At 36.4% G+C, this 22,281-nt stretch overlaps 2 protein-coding genes across 3 annotated transcripts in view; one reads left to right on the top strand and one right to left on the bottom strand.

Moving 5' to 3' along the window:
- The first annotated feature begins 6,640 nt into the window (after window positions 1-6,640).
- Window positions 6,641-11,842, top strand: rnft1 (ring finger protein, transmembrane 1). Its single transcript, XM_039677428.2, has 9 exons — window positions 6,641-6,858; window positions 8,502-8,941; window positions 9,020-9,096; window positions 9,767-9,867; window positions 9,978-10,131; window positions 10,212-10,370; window positions 10,454-10,519; window positions 10,600-10,701; window positions 11,043-11,842. Exons 1-9 carry the CDS (start codon window positions 6,833-6,835, stop codon window positions 11,175-11,177), a joined length of 1,260 nt encoding a protein of 419 aa, XP_039533362.1. The 5' UTR covers window positions 6,641-6,832; the 3' UTR covers window positions 11,178-11,842.
- Window positions 11,843-13,975: 2,133 nt separating this feature from the next.
- Window positions 13,976-22,281, bottom strand: part of rps6kb1a (ribosomal protein S6 kinase B1a) — a 47,935-nt gene continuing 39,629 nt past the window's right edge. For both annotated transcript variants that reach the window (XM_089126178.1, XM_039678059.2), the window contains 7 exons: window positions 22,129-22,219; window positions 20,393-20,500; window positions 20,226-20,288; window positions 20,041-20,118; window positions 19,807-19,914; window positions 18,834-18,946; window positions 13,976-16,799 (listed from right to left, as the gene is read on the bottom strand). In XM_089126178.1, coding sequence (XP_088982304.1) covers window positions 16,538-16,799; window positions 18,834-18,946; window positions 19,807-19,914; window positions 20,041-20,118; window positions 20,226-20,288; window positions 20,393-20,500; window positions 22,129-22,219 — 823 coding nt within the window. In that variant the 3' untranslated portion in view covers window positions 13,976-16,537. The remainder of the gene's footprint in view (window positions 16,800-18,833; window positions 18,947-19,806; window positions 19,915-20,040; window positions 20,119-20,225; window positions 20,289-20,392; window positions 20,501-22,128; window positions 22,220-22,281) is intronic.

Here is a 22,281-nt window from a genome sequence, read left to right as displayed (position 1 = left end):
AATAAATAGGGCAATTTTAAATCCCATCCTAAATGTATTCTGCTGATCCTACTTTTGCAAGCATAAGGGATATAACTATTAGAAAAATAATATTTATTTTCATGCATTTGAACCCTATTCACGGAAAGTGTCTGTTAATTCCAGACATGAGAATGTTCATATTTCGTGTCGGAGTGTCGGATCTGTGTCTCCACACTCAAAGGTCAAGCAGCAGCTGTGACATGATGCCCGCTTCTTTTTCAGCAACGAATCCTTCCGTAGGGAAGTCAGTCAATAACAGGAGTCGACCTTGTGCAGTCGGCCCTGCATGTGTGATATATGCTAATGTATGTACATTTAAACTACAGGAAGCTTACATTAATTAACCAATAATGATGTAAACAAAGGTGCTTTGCTGTACTGTGTATCTCAGAGAGATGTGTTGGCGACTTAATAACTCTTAATCTAACAATCAATCTATCTATCTAGTCCGTCCATCCATCCGTCCATCTATCAAATCTGTCTATCATCCATCCATCCATCCATTCATCCATCCATCAATCCTTCTGTCAGTCCATCTATCTATCTATCTATCTATCTATCTATCTATCTATCTATCTATCTATCTATCTATCTATCTATCTATCTATCTATCGTCTCTACAACCATCCAACCATCGTCTATTTAATGTCTGTCTGTCCATCCATCATCTATCTATCCATCCATCCATTTATCTATCTATCCATCCATCTGTCTATCTATCTAGTCCGTCCATCCGTCCTGTCTGTCTGTCTGTCCATCATTCTGTCAATCCATCAAACTATCGTCTCTCCAACCATCCATCCATCCTCTATTTAATGTCCATCCGTCTATCTATCTATCCATCTATCTATCTATCTATCTATCTATCTATCTATCTATCTATCTATCTATCTATCTATCTATCTATCTATCTATCTATCTATCTATCCATCCGTCTATCTATCTAGTCCGTCCATCCATCCGTCTGTCTGTCCATCCATCATTCTGTCAATCCATCTAACTATCATCTCTTTTCAACCATCCATCCATCCTCTTTTTAATGTCCGTCCATCTATCTATCTATCTATCTATCTATCTATCTATCTATCTATCTATCTATCTATCTATCTATCCATCCGTCTATCTATCTCCGTCCATCCGTCCTGTCTGTGTGTCTGTCCATTCATCATTCTGTCAATCCATCTAACTATCGTCTCTTCAACCATCCTCTATTTAATGTCCATCCGTCTGTCTGTCTATCTATCTATCTATCTATCTATCTATCTATCTATCTATCTATCTATCTATCTATCTATCTATCTATCTATCTATCTATCTATCTATCTATCATCATGATGATAATTTACGAGCAATAGCCATTATTATCTTGCTGTTTTGTAAGACAGAAGTGGACATCACTTAGCTACATCACGACTGAAAGAGATCTGTCAATCAAATATGGAGATGACTGAGATGTATGTATGATGATATGGAAGATATGTGGCATTTATGTAAGCATGTTTTCATGCTGCTAAAAGCCATTTAGTGACCTCATTGAAGGGCGAATGCACATAATCTCCATTTCAGATGAGAGAAATCATAAATGTGAAAAGAGGGGTTGTTGGTAGGGGTCTGGCAAAATGTAACCACACACACAGACAGACACCTGAGGGCAGGTGATCATCTTCCTCTCCATGAAGCTCCACATCCACGAGAGATCAGGTTGTCATGGTAACTGACCTACAAGCTGATTAAGGGAGCCCTGATAGAGAGAGTGTGAGTGTACGCTGGTGAAAATTAGACATTTCGCTCAGACAAAGAACGACATCAAACACGTCTTCTGCTTTTTTAAGCGGCTGAAAATTGCAGCTGAATTTCAATCACAGATCATCAGTTCACACCTTGAACGGCTAAGAAGCAAACCAGATGAGATATTTAAGGGAAAGAAAACCATATTCAGCATTTTACTGAAGGTCAGTCAGTTCAGCTGGACTGGTCTGACTATATTTTCTGTCAGTGCCTCTCAGCTGAACAGGTGATGTAAGAGAACAGCAGGTCATGACTAGCCTACATCAATTAATTTGATTAGTTTTCGGAAAAATTATGCATATTGTCCAATGGATTTTGTCTTTACAGTCTGAATGAATGAAACATTTAAAAATCAATTAAACAAAAATGATGTAGATTTAAAAGCAGATAGTTTGAACACGAGGATAAGCCTAATAAATACACTGACACACAAATTACCCACATGCAATCTCTCAATTTTTCACTGGATTTTTTTCTTATTAACAATATAGAGATTTCCCCAGTCAGTCCTTTGTTCAAATCACTCCTTGCTATGAAGCGCCATCTGCTGTTAGTAAAAGGACCACACTCTTTAATTTTCAAAAATGAAAATTCTGTCATGATTTATTCACCATCAAGTTGTTCCAAACCTGTATGAATGATATTTTGAAGAATGTTGGTAGTCAAATAGTTGATGAACCCCACTGACTTCCATAGAATTCTTTTCCCTGTACTATGGAAGTCAATATGGTCCATCAACTGTTTGGCTATCCAAATTCTTCAAAATACCATATTTTGTGTTAATCAAACAAAATAAATTCATGCAGGTTTTGAACAACTTAAGGGTGAATAAATCATGACAGAATTTTCAATTTTGGGTGAACTATTCCTTTAAAGGATTAGTTCACTTTTAAAAAAAACTTTTGCTGATAATTTACTCACCCCCATGTCATCCATTTTCTTTACTGGTAACCAAACGGTTCGAGGTCCAAAAGACCGTTTCAGTGCAAACTGCAAACTGTTCAAAGGGCTTTAAATGACTCCAGACGATAAATATCAAAATCAAAATTAACGAATCTTTTTCGTTCGTTGAATGAACCAAATGACTCGGAAAAAGATTCGTTCATTTTGATGAATGAGTTCGAACAGGAGAGTCACAAACGCGCATCACAGAACAGAGCAAGGTGACCATTTGAGCTTATAAAACTTAAACTTTGTTATTTATTTATTAAATGAGCGATCGTTTCGCTTGATAAGACCCTTATTCATCGTCTGAAATAATTAAAAAAACCTTTGAACAGTTTGCAGTTTGCACTGAAACTGTCTTTTGGAACTTGAACCGTTTGGTTCCCAATGAAGTCCATTATATGGAGAAAAATCCTGGAATGTTTTCATCAAAAACCTTAATTTCTTTTCGACTGAAGAAAGAAAGACATGGATATCTTGAATGACATGGCGGGGAGTAAATTATCAGCAAATGTTTGTTTGTTTTAAAGTGAACTACTCCTTTAAGAGGAGGCTATTATTTATGAACAGAAATGCAGTACATTCAAATTAAAATACATGTTCTCATTATATGTTTCTATTGCAATAAGTTGGTAGGAAAGGAGAGAAAGAGTTTGTCTGTCGCTCCTCACTATATCCACATCCTGCTCTTGATATGTCCTTTCATATCTGACAGCTAGTAATTTATGTGTCAAGTTAACCTCTATAAGCTGCAGTTACTGTATTCACTGCAGACAGACAACTCTCAGCCTCCACGTCGAGCAACATGATTACATGGTAGTGAAGGAGAGGGGTGTTGCTCTCTCTCAAACCTCATTAACCCTGTTTTAGGTTTGACTCCATGATGAGTGTGATTATCTGAAGCATGATATCAGTGTTTATGGGAATCATAATTCGTACCTAATTAGATTCAGTCTCTCTTATACTGTTTATTTCAATGCATTATATCACAGAGAAAAACTTAGAACATGCTCGGTTACACAGAATGACCAATACATTTAGATTTAAGCAACTGTTCTGAGATGTTCCAGTTTTTAATTTATGATTATATTCTTGTCTGGACACAGCGTCTGTGAAAATTCTTCCTGAGGGTGGGTGGTGGTTAGACAACTGATCACTGTGTGTAGATGTGTGTCTCAGTGTCATTACTAATGAGATATGGTTGCATCAAAATAACGATTGAAAATTCCAAAGCTTTTGTGTGACATGTTGCCTTTTTGTAAAATCAGATATGAAGACTTCCACAAAGTAATTGTCATGTGTTGGTTCCTCAATGTTAGCAGTTGGCTTTACGCAGCTTTACCTCATAAATCTTATTGGAGAAACAGGTGAACACAATGGGTTGCTACCAAAACAAAATGAGTGGGAACATGGGGAACAAAGGAAACAGAAAAAGAAGGCGAAGCAAACTTCACCTTGACATTTAAATGACTAATATGTACCAAAAACAGATTTTTGAAAAGTTGGCCGCCCAGATGACAACGTTGTCAAAACGATCCCCGTTCACACGGATCTGCAAAAACGACTAAAAACACTAGGCCAGTCGTTGGCGTCGGCGATGTCACTTAAAGAAACACTACGCGCCTATAGATGCATAATGTGACTGATGTCACCATTTCTCAAATTTGCGTTTTTGTAGTTTAGATGGAGACAATAACGGAATCCTTTCTTCTAACTCTTCAAAAACTTGCACTTTTTTAAGGCCACCAAAACACTTTTGTTAAGTAAATAAACGCCCAAAACACATTTTTTCCCGTTTTTAGTTGAAAATGGTATCAATGGCCCCTTTAAGTCCATAAACACCCATTCACACTTAGAGCAACAACAATATAAAGATAACTTTAAATGATAACCATATTAGCGCCCACAACAGCAAACTATCATACCGCTTTAAATGCTCCAGTTCTTAAAAGCGGGATGGATGCCAATGTTTTTATTCTTCATCAGAAAAAAAATCATTCTGAAAGTGATTCCAACATTATTATTAATCTGTGCCATTATTGTTATGGTTATTGTGTGGACTCCGCTATTCTTTTATATTTAAGTTTTAGAACTATATCTTTATCATTTTTCATTATAGTAATCGTGCTTGGTGTGAAGACACACAACATAGACATCTCATAGTAGAGGAATCCAAAAGTCTGAAACCACTACTGAAAATGCTTACTGCTATTATTTTTTTATTTTTATTTCACTGTTTAGTTTACACATATTATCAGCATGAACAGAAGAATTAGACAGAATTTGAACAAGACTGTGGTGGTGGGAGGTTCTTTCAAAAAAAAAAAAAAAAAATTATTAGAATTCCAATCCTGCATATTCAATATGGTAAGACTATTGGACCTAGAAAGCTTGCAAACAACATTGACATCCAATTATCCTGTAACACAGAAGTAATGTCTTGAGGTCAGGTCAAGCATTTGATAGAATATTCCTGTTTCAATACAAGTCAAGCTCAGTCCGCAGCATTTGTGGCATAATGTTGATTACCATCTAAATTAATGTAATTTACCTTCATTTTTTTAATTTGGGTTACATTGAGAAGTGTTATTGAGATGCATTAAATCTGGGTTTTTAGCCAGAAGATGTGAACAATATTGAAATTAACATGATTTTAATGTTTTTAGAAAAATTCCATTCAGAAATGCAAGTATTTTGTGTATATTGAAATTATATTTTTTTAATGAATTACTGTATGCTACAACAGAAAAACAGCATATTAATATAACAATAATAAACTTTTTTTCCAGAAAATGTAGACATTTTTCACATGTAGAAAATAAAATCTAAATGTCAGTATTAATATTAACATCTATCTCGTATTAAATATTTTAATTTATTTTTTAATACATAATTTGCCATCTTATCCCTTTTATCCATAAATTGAACTGACCAAAAAGTTGAAAACATAATGAGAATCTCATTAAAGTCTTCTTTTTGTATACGGAATTAGGGCAAGGTTTATTAAATTCATATTTGTGTAACGAAAAGGTATTTATTTGGGATGTTTTTGTTATGCTCATTTAATTTACTTACAATGTTAAGTAATATTATTAAACAAACATTTAACATATGCTTGGACATGGGCTAATTAAAGTGTTTTAATAAAGCATATTTTATAATAGAAAAATAACAGTCTGTTGTTGCATTATTGAAAGTTATTTATATATATATATATATATATATGAAGGGTTCCAACGCATTCTCACCCCAAGGCGTCACCTTTGACCATGCTTCAATATTTGACGTTTTAGGCGCCCTTTAGCGTCATTTACATGACGCGATCCTATGGCGTCATCTAACTGACGCTAAAGGAAAGCGTCAGTTAGAGGACGCGGTTAGGTTTAGGTGTGGCGTGGGGGTAGGGTACACGCGATCCTAGGGCGTCATCTAACTGACGCTAAAGGGCGCCTAAAGCGTCAGATATTGAAGCATGTCCAAATGCTTCCCAAGGCGTCAGTTAGGTGACGCCTTGGGAGTGAGAATGGGCTGAGGGTTCAGATGCAAAAGCCTCTAAATGCCATTTGAAATTTTCTTTTTTAATGATGATTTTTATCAAACTTGTATATTTAAGTTCAGTAATTTCACCTAAATAACAATTAATAGGTAATTATATTATAAAATGGAGTGAATACAGTGAAAGCTTTTTTATGGGAAAAAAATGTATGGGTGATTGAGACATTGTTAACTCTGTACGTAACATCTTCTTTTGTGTTTCAAAGAATTAAATGGATTTGAAACAAGAATGAGGGTGATTAAATTAAGACAGAATATTTTATTTTTTGGTCTACTCCTAATGGGACTTTTATTTTGAAAGCACGGGGCAGCCTTTTCAGGACTTTTCTTTTGCTTTCCAGCAGAGCCACGGGTTCCAGTTTAGTAGGTCAGGCCAGAAGGCTCCCGGAACAATGTCAAGCTGAAACTAAACTCCTTTAGCCGATGAACTGTTTTGATTACAATCTCTTGGATTTATTATTATTTTTTTATCATTTAAACACCACCATAAGCTGTATGTTAGAATGGAGATCGGTGCTTTGTCATGAAACTCCGCGTGCAGTATGACAGGTATTTATCTAAAACCTCTAAAAAAACAATTCTTGCTTCAATTATAGAAAGAAAAAAACACGAACCTAATAAACATTAGAGATAATACATTGTCTTTGATTTTATGGAGTCATGGGATATTTCCTGTCTAACCCCGCTGTTTAGTTCAGTTCATATTATGATATGATGCACTTGGATAATCATGTAAGTTAAACAGATGTGTAGTTGTGTACGTAACATGAGAAGAGCAAAACTGCTGTCCTGTCCAGAACTATAAGCAGAGCAAGAATATCCATTTTGGGTGGGCCAAAAAGTTGGGGGTGGCTACAATTTTACAGTGGTAACGTTAGTGATCACGTTGAGGCTTTTGCTAACGTAACATAACATAACATAACATAACATAACGTAGCTAAAAGTGATTCTCTCTCTGTCTCCCACTTGTGTGTGGGTGTGTGTTTACTTTTTTCACTTATTTTCTCTACACGCCCACCTTGTTGCAAAACAACCACCTCATTGTAATTTTGTTGCACATTTATATCAGTTCAATTTAAAGTACATTACGGCCATGTCTTTATCTTAAAATGACTTAGATACTCGAGATTTAACAAAAAATATATTTTCTAAAATGTCAAAATTAGTACTATAATAACTACATAATGAAAATATCTATGAAGAAAAATCCTAATACTGAACATGTTGAGTATTAGGGCAATATGCATTTAAACTGTCGAAGGATTATGTCAAAGTCGTTTGAATACGCCACATTTACTGCAACATCTGGTGCCACTGTGACTAAATTTAGGGTATATAGCTAGCCTACTCACGTCTTGTTTGGTTCGATTGAATCGAACTCAAGTAGTTTCCCCCACGTTGGTGCAGATCTATTGGGCAGGTGTGAATACAGCAATCGCACTCAGGTGCGGACCAAACGTACCGAGACCCAACTGAAGAGGTCTCAGTCCGGTTCCAAATGAATTCTGTTAGGTTTCCCAATCCCTGCTTGAGAATTTCTGTCCAATGAATGAATGACCTTAGCATAGCATACATTGCAAAAATAAGCATACAACTTGCAAAAAGGGCAGTGTGAAAGCGAACCACACCCCCCCAAAAACTTAAAACTTAAAAAAAAAAAAACATCATTGTATTTGGTTCGGACCAAAGCAAGTGAACTATCGGCCTTTCCTGGTGTGTGATACACCCTATGAATATCATAGGATTTCATAGGTCACTTTCAAGAATAATTATATTATAGAATAAAACTAAGAAAAAACAAGAGGGTCTTTGTTCTTTCATGGCTTTGGCCCTATTAAAGTAACTTTGACAAAAAAATTGCAGTTACTTGTTCTTCGAAGCCGACGGAAAACGCGACCCTTTGCATTGCCACACAACGCCCGGATTGGACGGTGTGACCAGAGCGGAGCTACAGCGATTTCCTGTTGCCACCCACCACAATATCCCCCCGTTTAACATTTTCTGTGTCTTCATTGTTGTTTACACTACACTCGCCGCTTGCTAGTGTGAGAAACCCTCTCCGGGCGACATGAAGCTTGAAATAATGTATTTTTACATTATATTTACCTTAACCTATTTTTTTTTTGGATAGAGTTTTTAATGTTTTGTCTGTCTGGCGACTTCTAATATTGTTTTGCTTTATTTTTCAACAGAGGAACAAATAGCGAGACCAGAAGAGCGTTTAAATTGAGGGATTCACCTGATCCGATGCAACCTGATTCGAGCCCTCAGGAAAGGAACGGCCTGTCATTAACCCTGCAGCCGGAGCTGCTCGCCCGAATGCCGGGGGCTGGGAGTTCCAGCGGGCCGGAAGCAGGCGACGACGTCCGTGTTCCCATCGGCAGCTCGTCGGGGTCTGCGAGTGGACGAGGGGCTACTTCGCGGAGGGTGAGAACTGCGGGTCACGGCCACTCCCATTCTCACGGACATACACAAAGTCACGAGCACGAGTCGGAAAGCGGGGAGTCCGACATGGAGTCCGGAGAATCGAGCAGTTCGTTATCGGACCTGCGCTACCTCCTCCGCTGGTTAAAGAAAAGTCTTCCTTTCATAGTTATTCTCTCTGCTAAGCTAGTCATTCAACACGCCTTAGGTGAGAACAGCTGGTGATGCAGTGGTTATTATGTGTAAATGATGCCTGTCACACTTGTTTAATATCTTCTTTCTGTAGGTCTGGCGGTTGCAGTGGGTCTGTTTACCACTTTTATGTACGTCAACAAAAGCATTCAAACGCAAGTTTTTTTCCACGTAAGTCCACCATATTATTTCATATGTTACAAAGCACAACCTGTTACTCCCCTAGTAAGGTCATAGGTTAATCTTTTGTGGTGTTTTTCACTGTACTATGATAATTATTGGCTTGAAGGTCTATTCAGTTTGTCAAACCATTCTTGTCATTCAAGTTTGTTGTGCAAAACCACCTGATAATAATCATTTGTTTCTTAATACGTTTTATTTTTAATCATTCACAATCATGTGGTTATGGTGAATATAGAAATATGATGCACAATGGCAATGGATGTACCATTCAATTTTTAGATTTAAAAAAAAAAATTCAGCAGGGATGCATTAAATTGATCAAAAGTGACAGTAAATTTCGATTTCAAATACATTCTAAACTTTCTATTCATCAGAATATCCTGAAAAAAAGCATCACGGTTTCCACAAAACTATTAAGCAGCACAACTGTTTTCAACACTGATAATAAATGCCAAGATTGTGATGATGCTAAAAATTCAGCTTTGCCATCACAGGAATAAATACTATTTTAAAATATATTCAAATAATATTTCATAATATTGTTAACACACTTTAGATCAAATAAATACAGGGTTAGTGAGCATAAGAGACTTAAGACTCTCTTATTTAAAAAAAAAAAAAAAAACTTACCATGATGTTTTGTGTCTCCTGTGTAAAGGACCGAAGAAGGAAGTTGCATTGTGCCTGGCTCTTGGTGTTCCTCACATCCTCCAGTCTTCTCGTGTTCTACACCTTTCACACTCAGTCACTTTATCGCTGGTTAGTGCTTTACATTGTCACACTCACTTGACCGCACACTGTATAATCAACTAAAAGACCACTAAATGACAAATACTTACCATGTAGATCTCTCTTTTTGTGTTCCTCAGCCTCATATTTGCCAACGCTACGATAGATCCTCAAAACTTCTGGGAGGTTTTATGGAGCGTTGGCGTGACTAACTTCATCGTCAAGTTTTTCTTCATGGGGCTCAAGTGTCTTATTCTCCTCGTCCCAACTCCACTCATGACATACCAGCAAAGAGTGAGCGTGATTTGTAACGTTATGATTTAATTTTCTTCACTGAATCAAAATGAATGTCAGCTTCATCCTACTTTCCATAGGGTCAGTGGTACATGCTCATAGAGGAGATGGGTCAGCTGTACCAGGTGATCGCTCCTGTCCCACTCTGGTTCCGCTATCTGGTCAGCTATGATGAGATGGAAACCTCAGTGGGCCTGACTCTGGGAATCCTGCTAGCCTTGCTCTACCTCATAATGAAGGTTTGCACAGTCATCACAATTAGAAATGAATATGGTATTAGAAGACATTCATCAGTCTGATCTCATTACATTTCTTTTTTTAGCTTTTGACACTGTATGGACTTTCAGGATCATTGCAAAAAACACTACGGACTTTTTTCAGTTCTAAGGTACGAAAGTTTGCTTTTGCTCCTCTCATAATTCTTCTATTAGTTGTGTAATCTGTAATCTTTGTAACCTGTCTTTAAAGTTGAACGGCGTTCCAGCCAGTCCAGCTCAGGTTCGAGAGGCAGGCGACATTTGCCCGATCTGTCAGGCTGATTTTAAGCAGCCCCGGGTCCTCGTGTGTCAGGTGAGAAGTGAAATCCTTGAGTTTGACCTCTTAACTTCATTCACAGACTAAACTGTTCTGCTTCTTGAGCAGAATGTCAATGTTTCAAATATGAATGCAATCAAGACGTACAAGACGTGCACAAATTCTCTCCCGTGGTCTCATGGGATAATAAAGTGTCCGTCTTATGCACTTCACAATTTTGTGAACTCTTCCTTTGCCACATACAGTTTTTAAGAGTACTATATAGTTGGGAAGTATGCAGTTTCACATGCAGCCTATGTCACATAATGCATGTACTTTCTTGTAAGCCTCCTGCCAATAACTTAAATGTAAACTGTTTCCCATTTGATTGTGTCCAGCATATCTTCTGTGACGAGTGTATAGCCCAGTGGCTCAACCAGGAGAGAACCTGTCCCCTCTGCCGCACTGTTATCACAGACAAGGTGAATAAGTGGAAAGATGGCGCAACATCAGCTTATTTGCAAATCTACTGAACATGATGCTCACTGAAAGCATGAAGACAGTGTTGAGACATGTTGAAACAGTTGACCAGCAGTGGATTCACAGAAAACGTGGATTGTTCCTCTCAAACATCTCAGTCGAGCAAACAGCACTTGTTATAAGGCAATAGTCACTGGTTTAAGTTTATATATATATATAAATCTTGTCAGAATGACTAGTACATTCACCAGCTCTTGTATTATTATTATTGTATGTTGAACTCCCTTATTTTTTAATGTTTATAATATATATTCCTCTTTGTGTTCTTGCATGCCAGCTCTGGTTTTACTTATTTCCTTCTGGGTGTAAGCTGGACGATATAGCGGGCAAATAGTTTTTTGATTGTATTTGTGGAGAGAAATTCATGTTCATTAATGTATTTTAAAAACAATTTTGGCTTAATTTTTCATTGATAATGGGTTTTTTTCCTCCGGTTTGATCCTGTCAGAGACTGTGGTTTTTGTAACTGAACTTGTCTTAAACACATTAATCCAATTATAAGGAGTTTTAAAAAAATTCTGAAACTTGTGTTCGGTTTGAAGTATTCTGGTTAGTTTTGTAATAATCTGAATTACAAAACTACAAAACGCACATGGACTGCTGATTTATCAAACAACGTAGCTTTAGAATTTTGTTACCATGTAATTTTAATAAATGAGCAACATATTTTCCTGATTGAAAAGTACAATTACTGTACATGCTTATATGTATTTGTAATTCAAGCCCGTCACAGATACATGGTATTTTTTCTGATGCTGCACTTAGTGTAATAAACCAAAGAGTTGAAGAAAACATCTATTTTAGTACCATTATACAGTATGCAATTGTATTTTTTTTCCCAGTATATTTCAATAATTGACCAAATAAATCTTTTCAAACTGTTAAGAAGCGTCATTGAAATAATTGCAGAGTAAATGCAATATCAAATTCCAGGGTTGCTTGTTAAACACTCGTTCAATTTTATTGATGCTGTAGAATTTCCAGGGATTCGTTTTCATGTCATTCAGTATTTTAAATCCATTCATTTTTAAAACCAAAATGTGCCACTCTAATAAACCACACTTCAAGCATTTGCATTTAAAATGCTAAATCTCGTGACTTTATAATCCAGGAAGTTTCAAAATTGGTTACACAACCCTGGTTCCTAATGAAGTACACACATTTCCGAGATTCAGTTTAACTCTTTCTTAAGCTCAATTGCACACGTTACATTTTTTATAAGCAACATATAGTAATGAACGCTTAGCACCAAGTTGTGTCTTAATATTACAACATGATTGTAAGAATCAGTGGGAGACAATTTGAAAGCTTTTAAACCCAGACCATGAATCTTGTGATTATAAAGACTGAGCTTATGGTCAATATCCAACTCATCAGACTTTCAAAAGAGACACACAAAAGCCATTTCCGCCACATTACAGGACCCTCTCTCAGCTAGCATTGCATAGTTTGAATAAGCGGTCTATATTTGTGTATGCAAAGGCATTATGCGATGCTTCCATAGTCAAAGTACCAGTTAAGAGGCTTTCACACATATTGGGCATTACGAGCTGTTAAAGGGATAGTTCACTTTGAAATTAATTTTTGATATGGTTTATCTTACCTCAAGGGCATCCAAGATGTAGGTGTCTTTGTTTCCACAGTATTTTCAATTTTGACATTTTTCAGTCAAACCGTTCGTGTCTATCAGTCATATAATGGAGGTCTATGGTCACCACCTCAAAGAGCATGCACAGAGAAGTCCAAATTAAACATGAATTAATGACTCGTAAATGTAAGTACACTTTGATGGCCTAAGACACGAAACGAGCGGTTTGTGTGAGAAAACGAACAGTATTTATATCGTCTTTACCTCGTGTAATCACAGTCCCGTCTAAGTGATCTGAATCAGTTGTGCAATGTCCAACTAACGTTAAACCGAACTGAATCAGTTCAATGTTACGCCGGAAGTGATCGCTTGCGTGTGACGTCACTCAATATTTGCATGGAGATTTCGGAAGTTTTACCTTTTACTAAATATATTTAGATATACCGAAATCGTCTTCCATTGCGAGTTCCCGTATATCTAAATATGTTTAGTGAAAGGTAAAACTTCCGAAATCTCTATATAAACAAAGAGTGACGTAGGCGCGCAAGCGATCACTTCCGGCGCATGCGCAGACCGAAGCGCCCGTGCCGTCATACGAGTTTGAAATGGCTGTGATTACACGAGGTAAAAACAATACAAATACAGTTCGTTTTCTCACACAAACCGCTCGTTTCATGTCTTAGGCCGTCAGTGTGTACTTACATTTACGAGTCATTCAATCATGTTTAATTTGGACTTCTCTCTACATGCTCCTTGAGGTGAACCCAGGGAACCCTTAACCTCCGGTGTATGACAGAGAGACAACAACGGTTTGACCGAAAAATATCGAAATTGAAAATACTGTGGAAACAAAGACAACTACATCTTGGATGCCCTTGAGGTAAGCTAAAACATATCAAAAATTAATTTCAAAGTGAACTATCCCATTAGTGCCACGGCGCAGCAGGCTGTTGTTTATCAGTAGGCACTGTGTTAAGCTTAAGATATTCACAATCATGCTTCCTGTGCATAGTGAGTACAGACAGTTATTGGCTTGATGGAATCTGCTGCAAAGTCCAGACAGTTCAATCAGAGCAATGGCCTCCTAATGTCCAACCACAATTACAATCTACACGACGGAAATTACTTTGAGGATGTGAGGCTAACAACACATTCGATCAGTGTGTTACAATGTCACAACAAAACAATGTTTTCAAGCAGAAAACAAGCCCATTTACATTCCCATGGGAAAAAATGTGTCATTCAGAAATGGTTCTAATGCTGTTACACAGCCTCGACGCAGACGTTCATTGATAACTACTATGAGCACCGGAATGCCTGTGAAACAAGATACATGAAATCACTATAAATGACCCCTTCTTATATACAGCACAATCTTAACAAGCAGACTCCGTATCGACCACACACTTATTTTATCTATAAGAACTATAATACAATGAAAGAGCACCAACAGTCATGAAGAACGATGTCTATATATACAGCAATGAAATGAATACTGATTTTTTTTTTTTGAAGGATTAACTATTTTATTATGCTTACATCATTCTGGGTTTACTAGAATATAGATTTGTCTTTCACCTCAACCACATACTGTATAGCTAAGCTTATTTCATCAAACGTCAACAGAACAATAAATAATCCAGTGGTTTTCCCTTTATCTGGTGTATTTAAATACACTGCACATCTTGAAAATATATTTAAGACCCCAAGATTAATAATAATACAATTATTTTGACTCCAAGATCACCAAAGAAAGAAGTACTAAATAAAAAATAAAGGGGGCTCATCTTTTGTATTTACTCTTGATTATTAAGAATAAATAATTTGCATAGTTTACAAAAAAACTATATGGCACTTGGAAAATAAATTGGTTACAACAAATGAAAACACATATTTAGAAAGAAACATGAAAAAAAAATAGTTTAGGAAACTATTTGATAATTGTTGTCTTGCCGTCTTCAATACTAAAGTGAAATGTAAAACTGAAAAAGGATGTTTCACCAATTGTTTTCACAAAAGGATGTGGCTTAGAAAGAACAATTTGTACTCTAGATTATCTAGCGTTATCTGGCAATTACGTATTTTTATTACTCTTTGGTAATGCATACTGTGCAAAAGAAAAACAGTGATTTGATACCCAGAACGCAGGTAGATTCATACTCGATTGTATGAATTTTAAATTTAAATCAAGAAGAGACCAAAACAAGGGAAGGATGTCTTAAAGTAATGCAAAAAACAGCTTATATTTAACTTTATAGTTTATCATTGGTTGGTAAACACAACTGTCTCTCCAGAAGTGTTCTACATCTGTGATTCTAGTAGTCCTAATAACTACTGATACATTAAAGGAGTAGTTCACTTTTAAAAAAACTTTTGCTGATAATTTACTCACCCCCATGTCATCCAAGATGTCCAAGTCTTTCTTTCTTCAGTCGAAAAGAAATTAAGGTTTTTGATGAAAACATTTCAGGATTTTTCTCCATATAATGGACTTCATTGGGAACCAAACGGTTCAAGGTCCAAAAGACAGTTTCAGTGCAAACTGCAAACTGTTCAAAGGGCTTTAAACGATTCCAGACGATGAATAAGGGTCTTATCAAGTGAAACGATCGGTCATTTAAAAAACAACAAAGTTTAAGTTTTATAAGCTCAAATGGTCGCCTTGCTGTTATGTGATGCGCGTTCATGACTCTCCTGTTCATATCTTTTCCCGAGTCAACTCGTTCATTTCGTTCGTTGAATGAACCAAATGACACGAAAAAAGATTTGTTCATTTTGATAAACGAGTTTGAACAGGAAAATCACGAACCCGCATCACAGAACAGAGCAAGGCGACCATTTGAGCTTATGAAACTTAAACTTGAGCTTTTAAATGAGCGATCGTTTCGCTTGATAAGACCCTTATTCATCGTCTGGAATGGTTTAAAGCCCTTTGAACAGTTTACAGTTTGCACTGAAACGGTCTTTTGGACCATGAACCATTTGGTTCCCAATGAAGTCCATTATATGGAGAAAAATCCTGGAATGTTTTCATCAAAAACCTTAATTTCTTTTCGACTGAAGAAAGAAAGACATGGACATCTTGGATGACATGGAGGCAAGTAAATTATCAGCAAAAGTTTTTTTTAAAAGTGAACTACTCCTTTAAGAATCAAATACACCGCAAAATAAACAGATCCCACTGGAATGTAGACCTGGATCTTCTCTTACTTCAAATGGATAGTTCACCCAGAAATGAAAACTTTCTTATAATTTACTCACTCTCACATTGTTCAAAACCTGTATGACTTTCTGTTCGTCTGTGAAACGAGACATTTTGAACTGTTCATATAATGGAAGTCAATAGGGTTTGAAACAACAAAGTTTCTTCTTTTCTTTTGTGTTCAACAGAAGAAAGAAATTCAGTCAAATAGGTTTGGATAGACTATCTCTTTAAACATTATTACTAATCACGAGGAGCTCAACCTCAGTCTCTCAGACTAAACTTCAAATATAGAACAGAAGATATGCATTCTTGCTTCCTTTTTTGCATGAGCATGGCATAATAAAGAAAAAGTGAGAAATTCATGCTCACAGTTGCCTAAAGTGCAAGATGGTCTCCTCTTTCATTACAAGCAGCAGACCAACTCACTACGGTGCAAGAAGAGAGAGGTCACACTTTGTTCTGAACAAGCTCTGCATGCTTGTATGCAAGGGTTTAACTGGGTGCAGAAAGGCCTTTGGGTAATTTAAGAATTCCTAAAGTGCAAAAACTCACGACGTTCATCAAAGTTTCATTCTTAAATTCTTGGGTCTCCTGCCGCCCACTGGGTGAGCTTGTTTCACTACAGACCCTGCATTGGATCCCAGTGGTTTTTTGATGGGAAGAGGGGCCGATACCTCCATGCTGCTGTTATTGTCCATCTGCTCCACATTAGACACCTCCATGGGCGGATCAGAGCGCGGCGGGAGAGACGACGTGTTTCTGCTCACTTCTGGGAAGGGTGGACCTCGAGACCAACGGTCTTCCCCATCAACCTTCACAGGGCTGGAAAAAGCAAGTATGGGATCATGAGTTACTGATCTCTGTTCTTGCAAAGTTTCAAACACATAACCAGCATACACACGACCAGATAACATGTTCCAGCATGCACAACCTTAGATTTGGTTCTCATTTTTGGTCAGCAAATTACACTTAAAACTCAGATAAATTAAATCAATACCCTTTCCTACAAGATCATTTTTTTTTTACTTAAGAACACTCTGATGGATTCAGACGGTTAATTCAATAAAAGGATTTGTCATACTGATTCAAATGGTCATTTAATCTCTGAGTTTATTTTGAACAATTCCTTTAAAATATGGTTTGGACAAGTTGCATTATAAGTTTTAGATAAACTAAAAAGAATATTTTCAGAAGAGTAATGTTTGTGAATCGAAACATTTAGGTTCACTAAAGGGTTAGTTCACCCAAAAATGAAAATTCTGTCAGTAATGACTCACCCTCATGTTGTTCCAACGATTCGTTCATCTTCGGAACACAAATTAAGATATTTTTGATTAAATCTGAGAGCTGGATCACTCCTCCATAGGCTTCTTAAGGGATTGAAACTTGTTCCCCGAAAAGTTTTTAAAGACATTGTTAAAATAGTCCAAGTGACTACAGTGGCTCAATCCTAAATTTATCAAGCGACGAGAATACTTTTTGTGTGCAAAACCCCCCCAAAATAAGACTTTATTCAACTATTAAAGGAGTAGTTCACTTTTGAAACAAACTTTGCTGATAATTTACTCACCCCCATGTCATCCAAGATATTCATGTCTTTCTTTCTTCAGTTGAAAAGAAATTAAAGTTCCAGGATTTTTCTCCATATAATGGACTTAAACTGGTAACCAAACAGTTCAAGGTCCAAAAGACAGTTTCAGTGCAGCTTCAAAGGGTTTGAAACGATTCCAGACGATGAAAAAGGGTCTTATCAAGCGAAACGATCGCTCATTTAAAAAAAATAACAAAGTTTAAGTTTTATAAGCTCAAACAGTCGCCTTGCTCTTTTCTGTGTGACTCTCCTATTTGAACTCGTTCATCAAAATGATCAATTCAATTCATATTGAATTGAAAAGTCAATTCGTTCCTTTCGTTCATTGAATGAACCAAATGACTCGAAAAAAGATTTGTTTATTTTGATAAACGAGTTTGAACAGGAGAGTCACGAACGCACATCACAGAACAGAGCAAGGCGATCATTTGAGCTAATAAAACTTAAACTTTATTTTTTTTTAAATGAGCGATCGTTTCGCTTGATAAGACCCTTATTCATCGTCTGAAATTGTTTAAAGCCCTTTGAACAGTTTGCACTGAAACTGTCTTTTGAACCGTTTGGTTCCCATTGAAGTCCATTATATGGAGAAAAATCCTGGAATGTTTTCATCAAAAACCTTGATTGCTTTTCGACTGAAGAAAGAAAGACATGGACATCTTGGATGACATGGGGGTGAGTAAATTATCAGCAAAAGTTTTTTAAAAAGTGAACTAATCCTTTAATTTTTTCTCTGTGGGCATCGCTTGATAAACTTACGATTGAGCCACTGTAGTCATTATTTTAACAATGTCTTTAATAACTTTTTGGGGCCGGCAAGTTTCAATCCCTTAAGAAGCCAATGGAGGAGTGATCCAGCTCTCAGATTTAATAAAAATATCTTAATTTGTGTTCCGAAGATGAATGAAGGTCTTACGGGGTTGGAACAACATGAGGGTGAGTAATTACTGAAAGAATTTTCATTTTTGGGTGATCTAACCCTTTAAAAGGACCAGGTCACAAGAGTCATCCGTTTGTGAATTAGACCACAACGGTCATGCGGTTTGTTTTAGATTCACTAATTCAATTTGTTTGTTGTTATTGTTTTGCAAAACATGCCATTTGTATCTTTTCAAAATCATTTGAGAAGGAAACTAGCATGTGAAAGATCAATTAAAAATTCGTCAAATAAAGAACTCAAATAATTGAATTTTCTCACACAGCCCTACAAGATCATGAAAACAAGACACTGTTTAAACCTCGGTGGAATGAGAAAAACACATTACCTCAGTGGTGTTCTAGGGCTTCCCAGAAGCTTGCGAGGCGAACGGGATTTTGGCTCGAAAGTGAACTTTTCCTTGATGTTTTCGAGCACAGATGGAGCTATATACGTAAAGCCCTGAGGAGAGACAACATCCGAGAAAAGATTAAATAGTTTGGGTAGACAAAAAAAAATAGATGAGTGTAGAGGATGTGCAATTATGATGAGGCAAAAACACACTAACAGCTGGAAAAAAACTGTTAAACAGTAATAATACAGACCAGATGAGAGACATTATTCCCTTCTCGTAAGTTTGTCTACAAAAATAACCAATTTACCACACACACACACTCACAAATGTAGGTCGGAGTCAGAAATTAGTCTCATATGCATTCTCGAGTGCTCAACACAGCATGCTGATGGTAATTCAATTCAAAGGGCGTATAAACAAATTTCGAGGCTTCCGTTGGTCTCGTGTTATGTTTGGGTTACGGTCACGTACAACAAGGCCTTAGTGCTGAGTCATACCATTCTGTTTGTCTGAAGAACATCTTTATGTTTAATGATAAAAAAAAATCTGTTTAGTATTTTACAACCCATGTAGCTCTGTAGCTCATGCGACAATGTGATGAATGAATCTTTTACAACGCATGTTTTTTTTTTATACTTGGGTCATATAACAATATTAGTGAATGTATCTACACTACTGTTCAGTAAGGCTGGTAACACTTTACTTGAAGGGGTGTGCATAAGACTAACATGACACCTTCATAATCATGACATGACATTTTATGAATATGAAAGGAAGTTTTATGCATGTTTGTGACAACTGTCATTAAGTGTCTTTCGCTCAGTTATGACATATTTAAAGCAAATATGACATTGTTTGAGATGTCTTTGACATAAACCAGAACATCATAATATACATATACATAATATACATATACATTTAAAAGAGTTTAGAAAGCCCCCCCCCCCAAAAAAAAACACAAACTGACCAGGAAGACTTGGTTGGCGCTTTCACTGAGCGTCGAGTCATCAGGACTGTCCACGGGAGGCTGACTAGTGAACTTTGAGTCAAACTGACTAACATCGTCTGCTGATTGCTGCAGAGAGAGAGAGAGAGATCCATGATGAGTTATTATAGGATGCTTCATAATGAGATCTATAATACTGATAATAACTAGAAATACACAACAGTTTGATTGTACAGAGAGAGAGGACACACATACCAAAAAAGGCTTGAAGGGAGGTTCAACTTTACAAGCCAGGAGATCATCCCAGTTTACGTGTCTGAAGAAGGAGTGGGTCTAAAAAATACAAATCTCTTTTTATAATCTACAGAACTCCACTATATATGTATGTGTCATTTCCTGCTTTTATGATAATGTGTTCACCACATCAGAAGGGCAAATACCTGGATGTCTACAACATCTCGAGGACCAGCTCCTATCCTCACTGATGCGTTTCTCTTCAGCAGCTGGGTGCGAAACACACACACACACACACACACACACACACACAATTGAGCAATAAGACCGAATTCCACACTGCAGTGAAAGCTAAGTGACCTTATACCTCTACCTTTTTCAGAAGGTCCCGTGCTTCCTGGGTGAGGTAAGGTGGAAGGTTCAGTTTGCACCTTAGGATTTTGTCGATGGTCTTTTTCCGATTCTCTGCGGTGAATGGCGGCTGGAGGTGAGAGGTTCAAAAGGTTAGAGAGGATAAACTTATCTTCACAATAATGATTACTTAGTTTTGAAATTTGTCTGAATGGAAAGAAAGTATGTTCAACATTTAGGAGAAAATCTTCCCAGAAAAGTCGAAGCAAGGAGGAGCAACTCCTGGTTAAACAAACACGTTTAGGTGTCCATTTACTTTTGGCCATGAGGGTTGATCTACATTTGTTTGTATAAGATTACATCTATGTTATTTTGGGGTTCACAGTCAAAACATTATCTATTTGTTAAAGAGGCCATAAACTAGTTCAACAGGATTATTGATAAAATGCTCTGTCAATAGAACACCTCAACAGAGATTAGTCTCATTCGGGTCTATTAATATTAGGGCTGTCAAACGATTAATCACGTTTCAATAAGTTTCTATTTCTATAATATATGTTGGTGCACCGTGTATAATTATTTTGTGTGTATATATGTATATATATATATATATATATATATATATATATAAATAAATACACACACATGCATGTATATTTAAGAAAAAAATATTATTTATGTATAAAATACTTATATTTAATATAAATTATATATACATCTATATACAGTATATAAATGAAAATATTTCTTAAATATATACAAGCATGTGTGTGTATTTATATATAAAATAATTATACACAGTGCACCCACATATATTATGTAAACACAAACTTTTATTTTGGATGCGATAAATCGCGATTAATCGTTTGACAGCCCTAATTAATATGTAATAGTAAATGTAAGGTCTGTCTTTATTGGAATTAACTGAAAACTAGAGTTGATGATTTGACAAATACTTATCCAATGTATTTATTCCAGTAGTCTATTTTTAATACATTTGCAAAGTTGTCAGAAATTAGTTTATTGCTTTGTAATTATGGTGTATGGAGTGTAGACTGATGTGAAAAAGTCATTTAAAGCAGATTAACACAAGCCAGCAACATGAAATACTTTATATAAAAAATACCATATATACTATATAAATATAAATACGAATACTATATATAAAAACAACAATAACTAATTTGTGGAATTAGCTCATTGTGACTAATTTTGCCAGAACGGGTCCATACTGCGTGTAAGTTCACTTCTAACGAGTTGTGGACACTGAGGTACATGTAATAATGACATTTTTGTTAACAAGCTGTTTTATTGATTGATATTCTTTCCATGGTTGAAACACTGATTGAGCAATTATCCCAGATATAAGTATCAGTTCTGTATCTTTCAACATACCTTCTAGCGCTATATACAGCAATTTGTCACACCTCATCAAAGAGTGTTTGTGTAAATTTCATAGTAAAATGGACAGAATGTTTATTATCAAAAGTAAAACACAGAGCGTATTGCTATTATTGGTGGTTAAAAATTATTAATAGACTACAATGCTGTATTTGTCGAGTACACGTTCATGGAAATTCATGGGACAACCACCTCTACTGTTATACTCATAATTTATATAGCATTTATTGAACAGCATAATCTATATTTATCAAATGATATAATCTACAGCTATTGGACCTATTTTGTTCCCATCTTCATGTGAAACTTTAATAAGAAGCAACATAGCAGAGAAGAGATGTGAGAAGGGGCACTCACAGCTCCTGTTAGCATGTCATACATCAGGGCTCCCAGACTCCACCAGTCCACTGCTCGGTTATGGCCACTTCTCATGAGAATTTCTGGTGCCCTGAAAGAGGGATAGAACAAGAGAAACAAAGACAGAGACAAAGTGAATGAATGAGTGAAGAG

Source organism: Pimephales promelas, chromosome 23 (assembly GCF_988280905.1).
Source record: "Pimephales promelas chromosome 23, fPimPro1.hap1.1, whole genome shotgun sequence".
In the NCBI taxonomy this organism is placed as follows: Eukaryota; Metazoa; Chordata; class Actinopteri; order Cypriniformes; family Leuciscidae; genus Pimephales; species Pimephales promelas.
The sequence above is the reverse complement of the archived record's forward strand: the minus strand, read 5'-3'. Positions and strand labels throughout refer to the sequence as shown.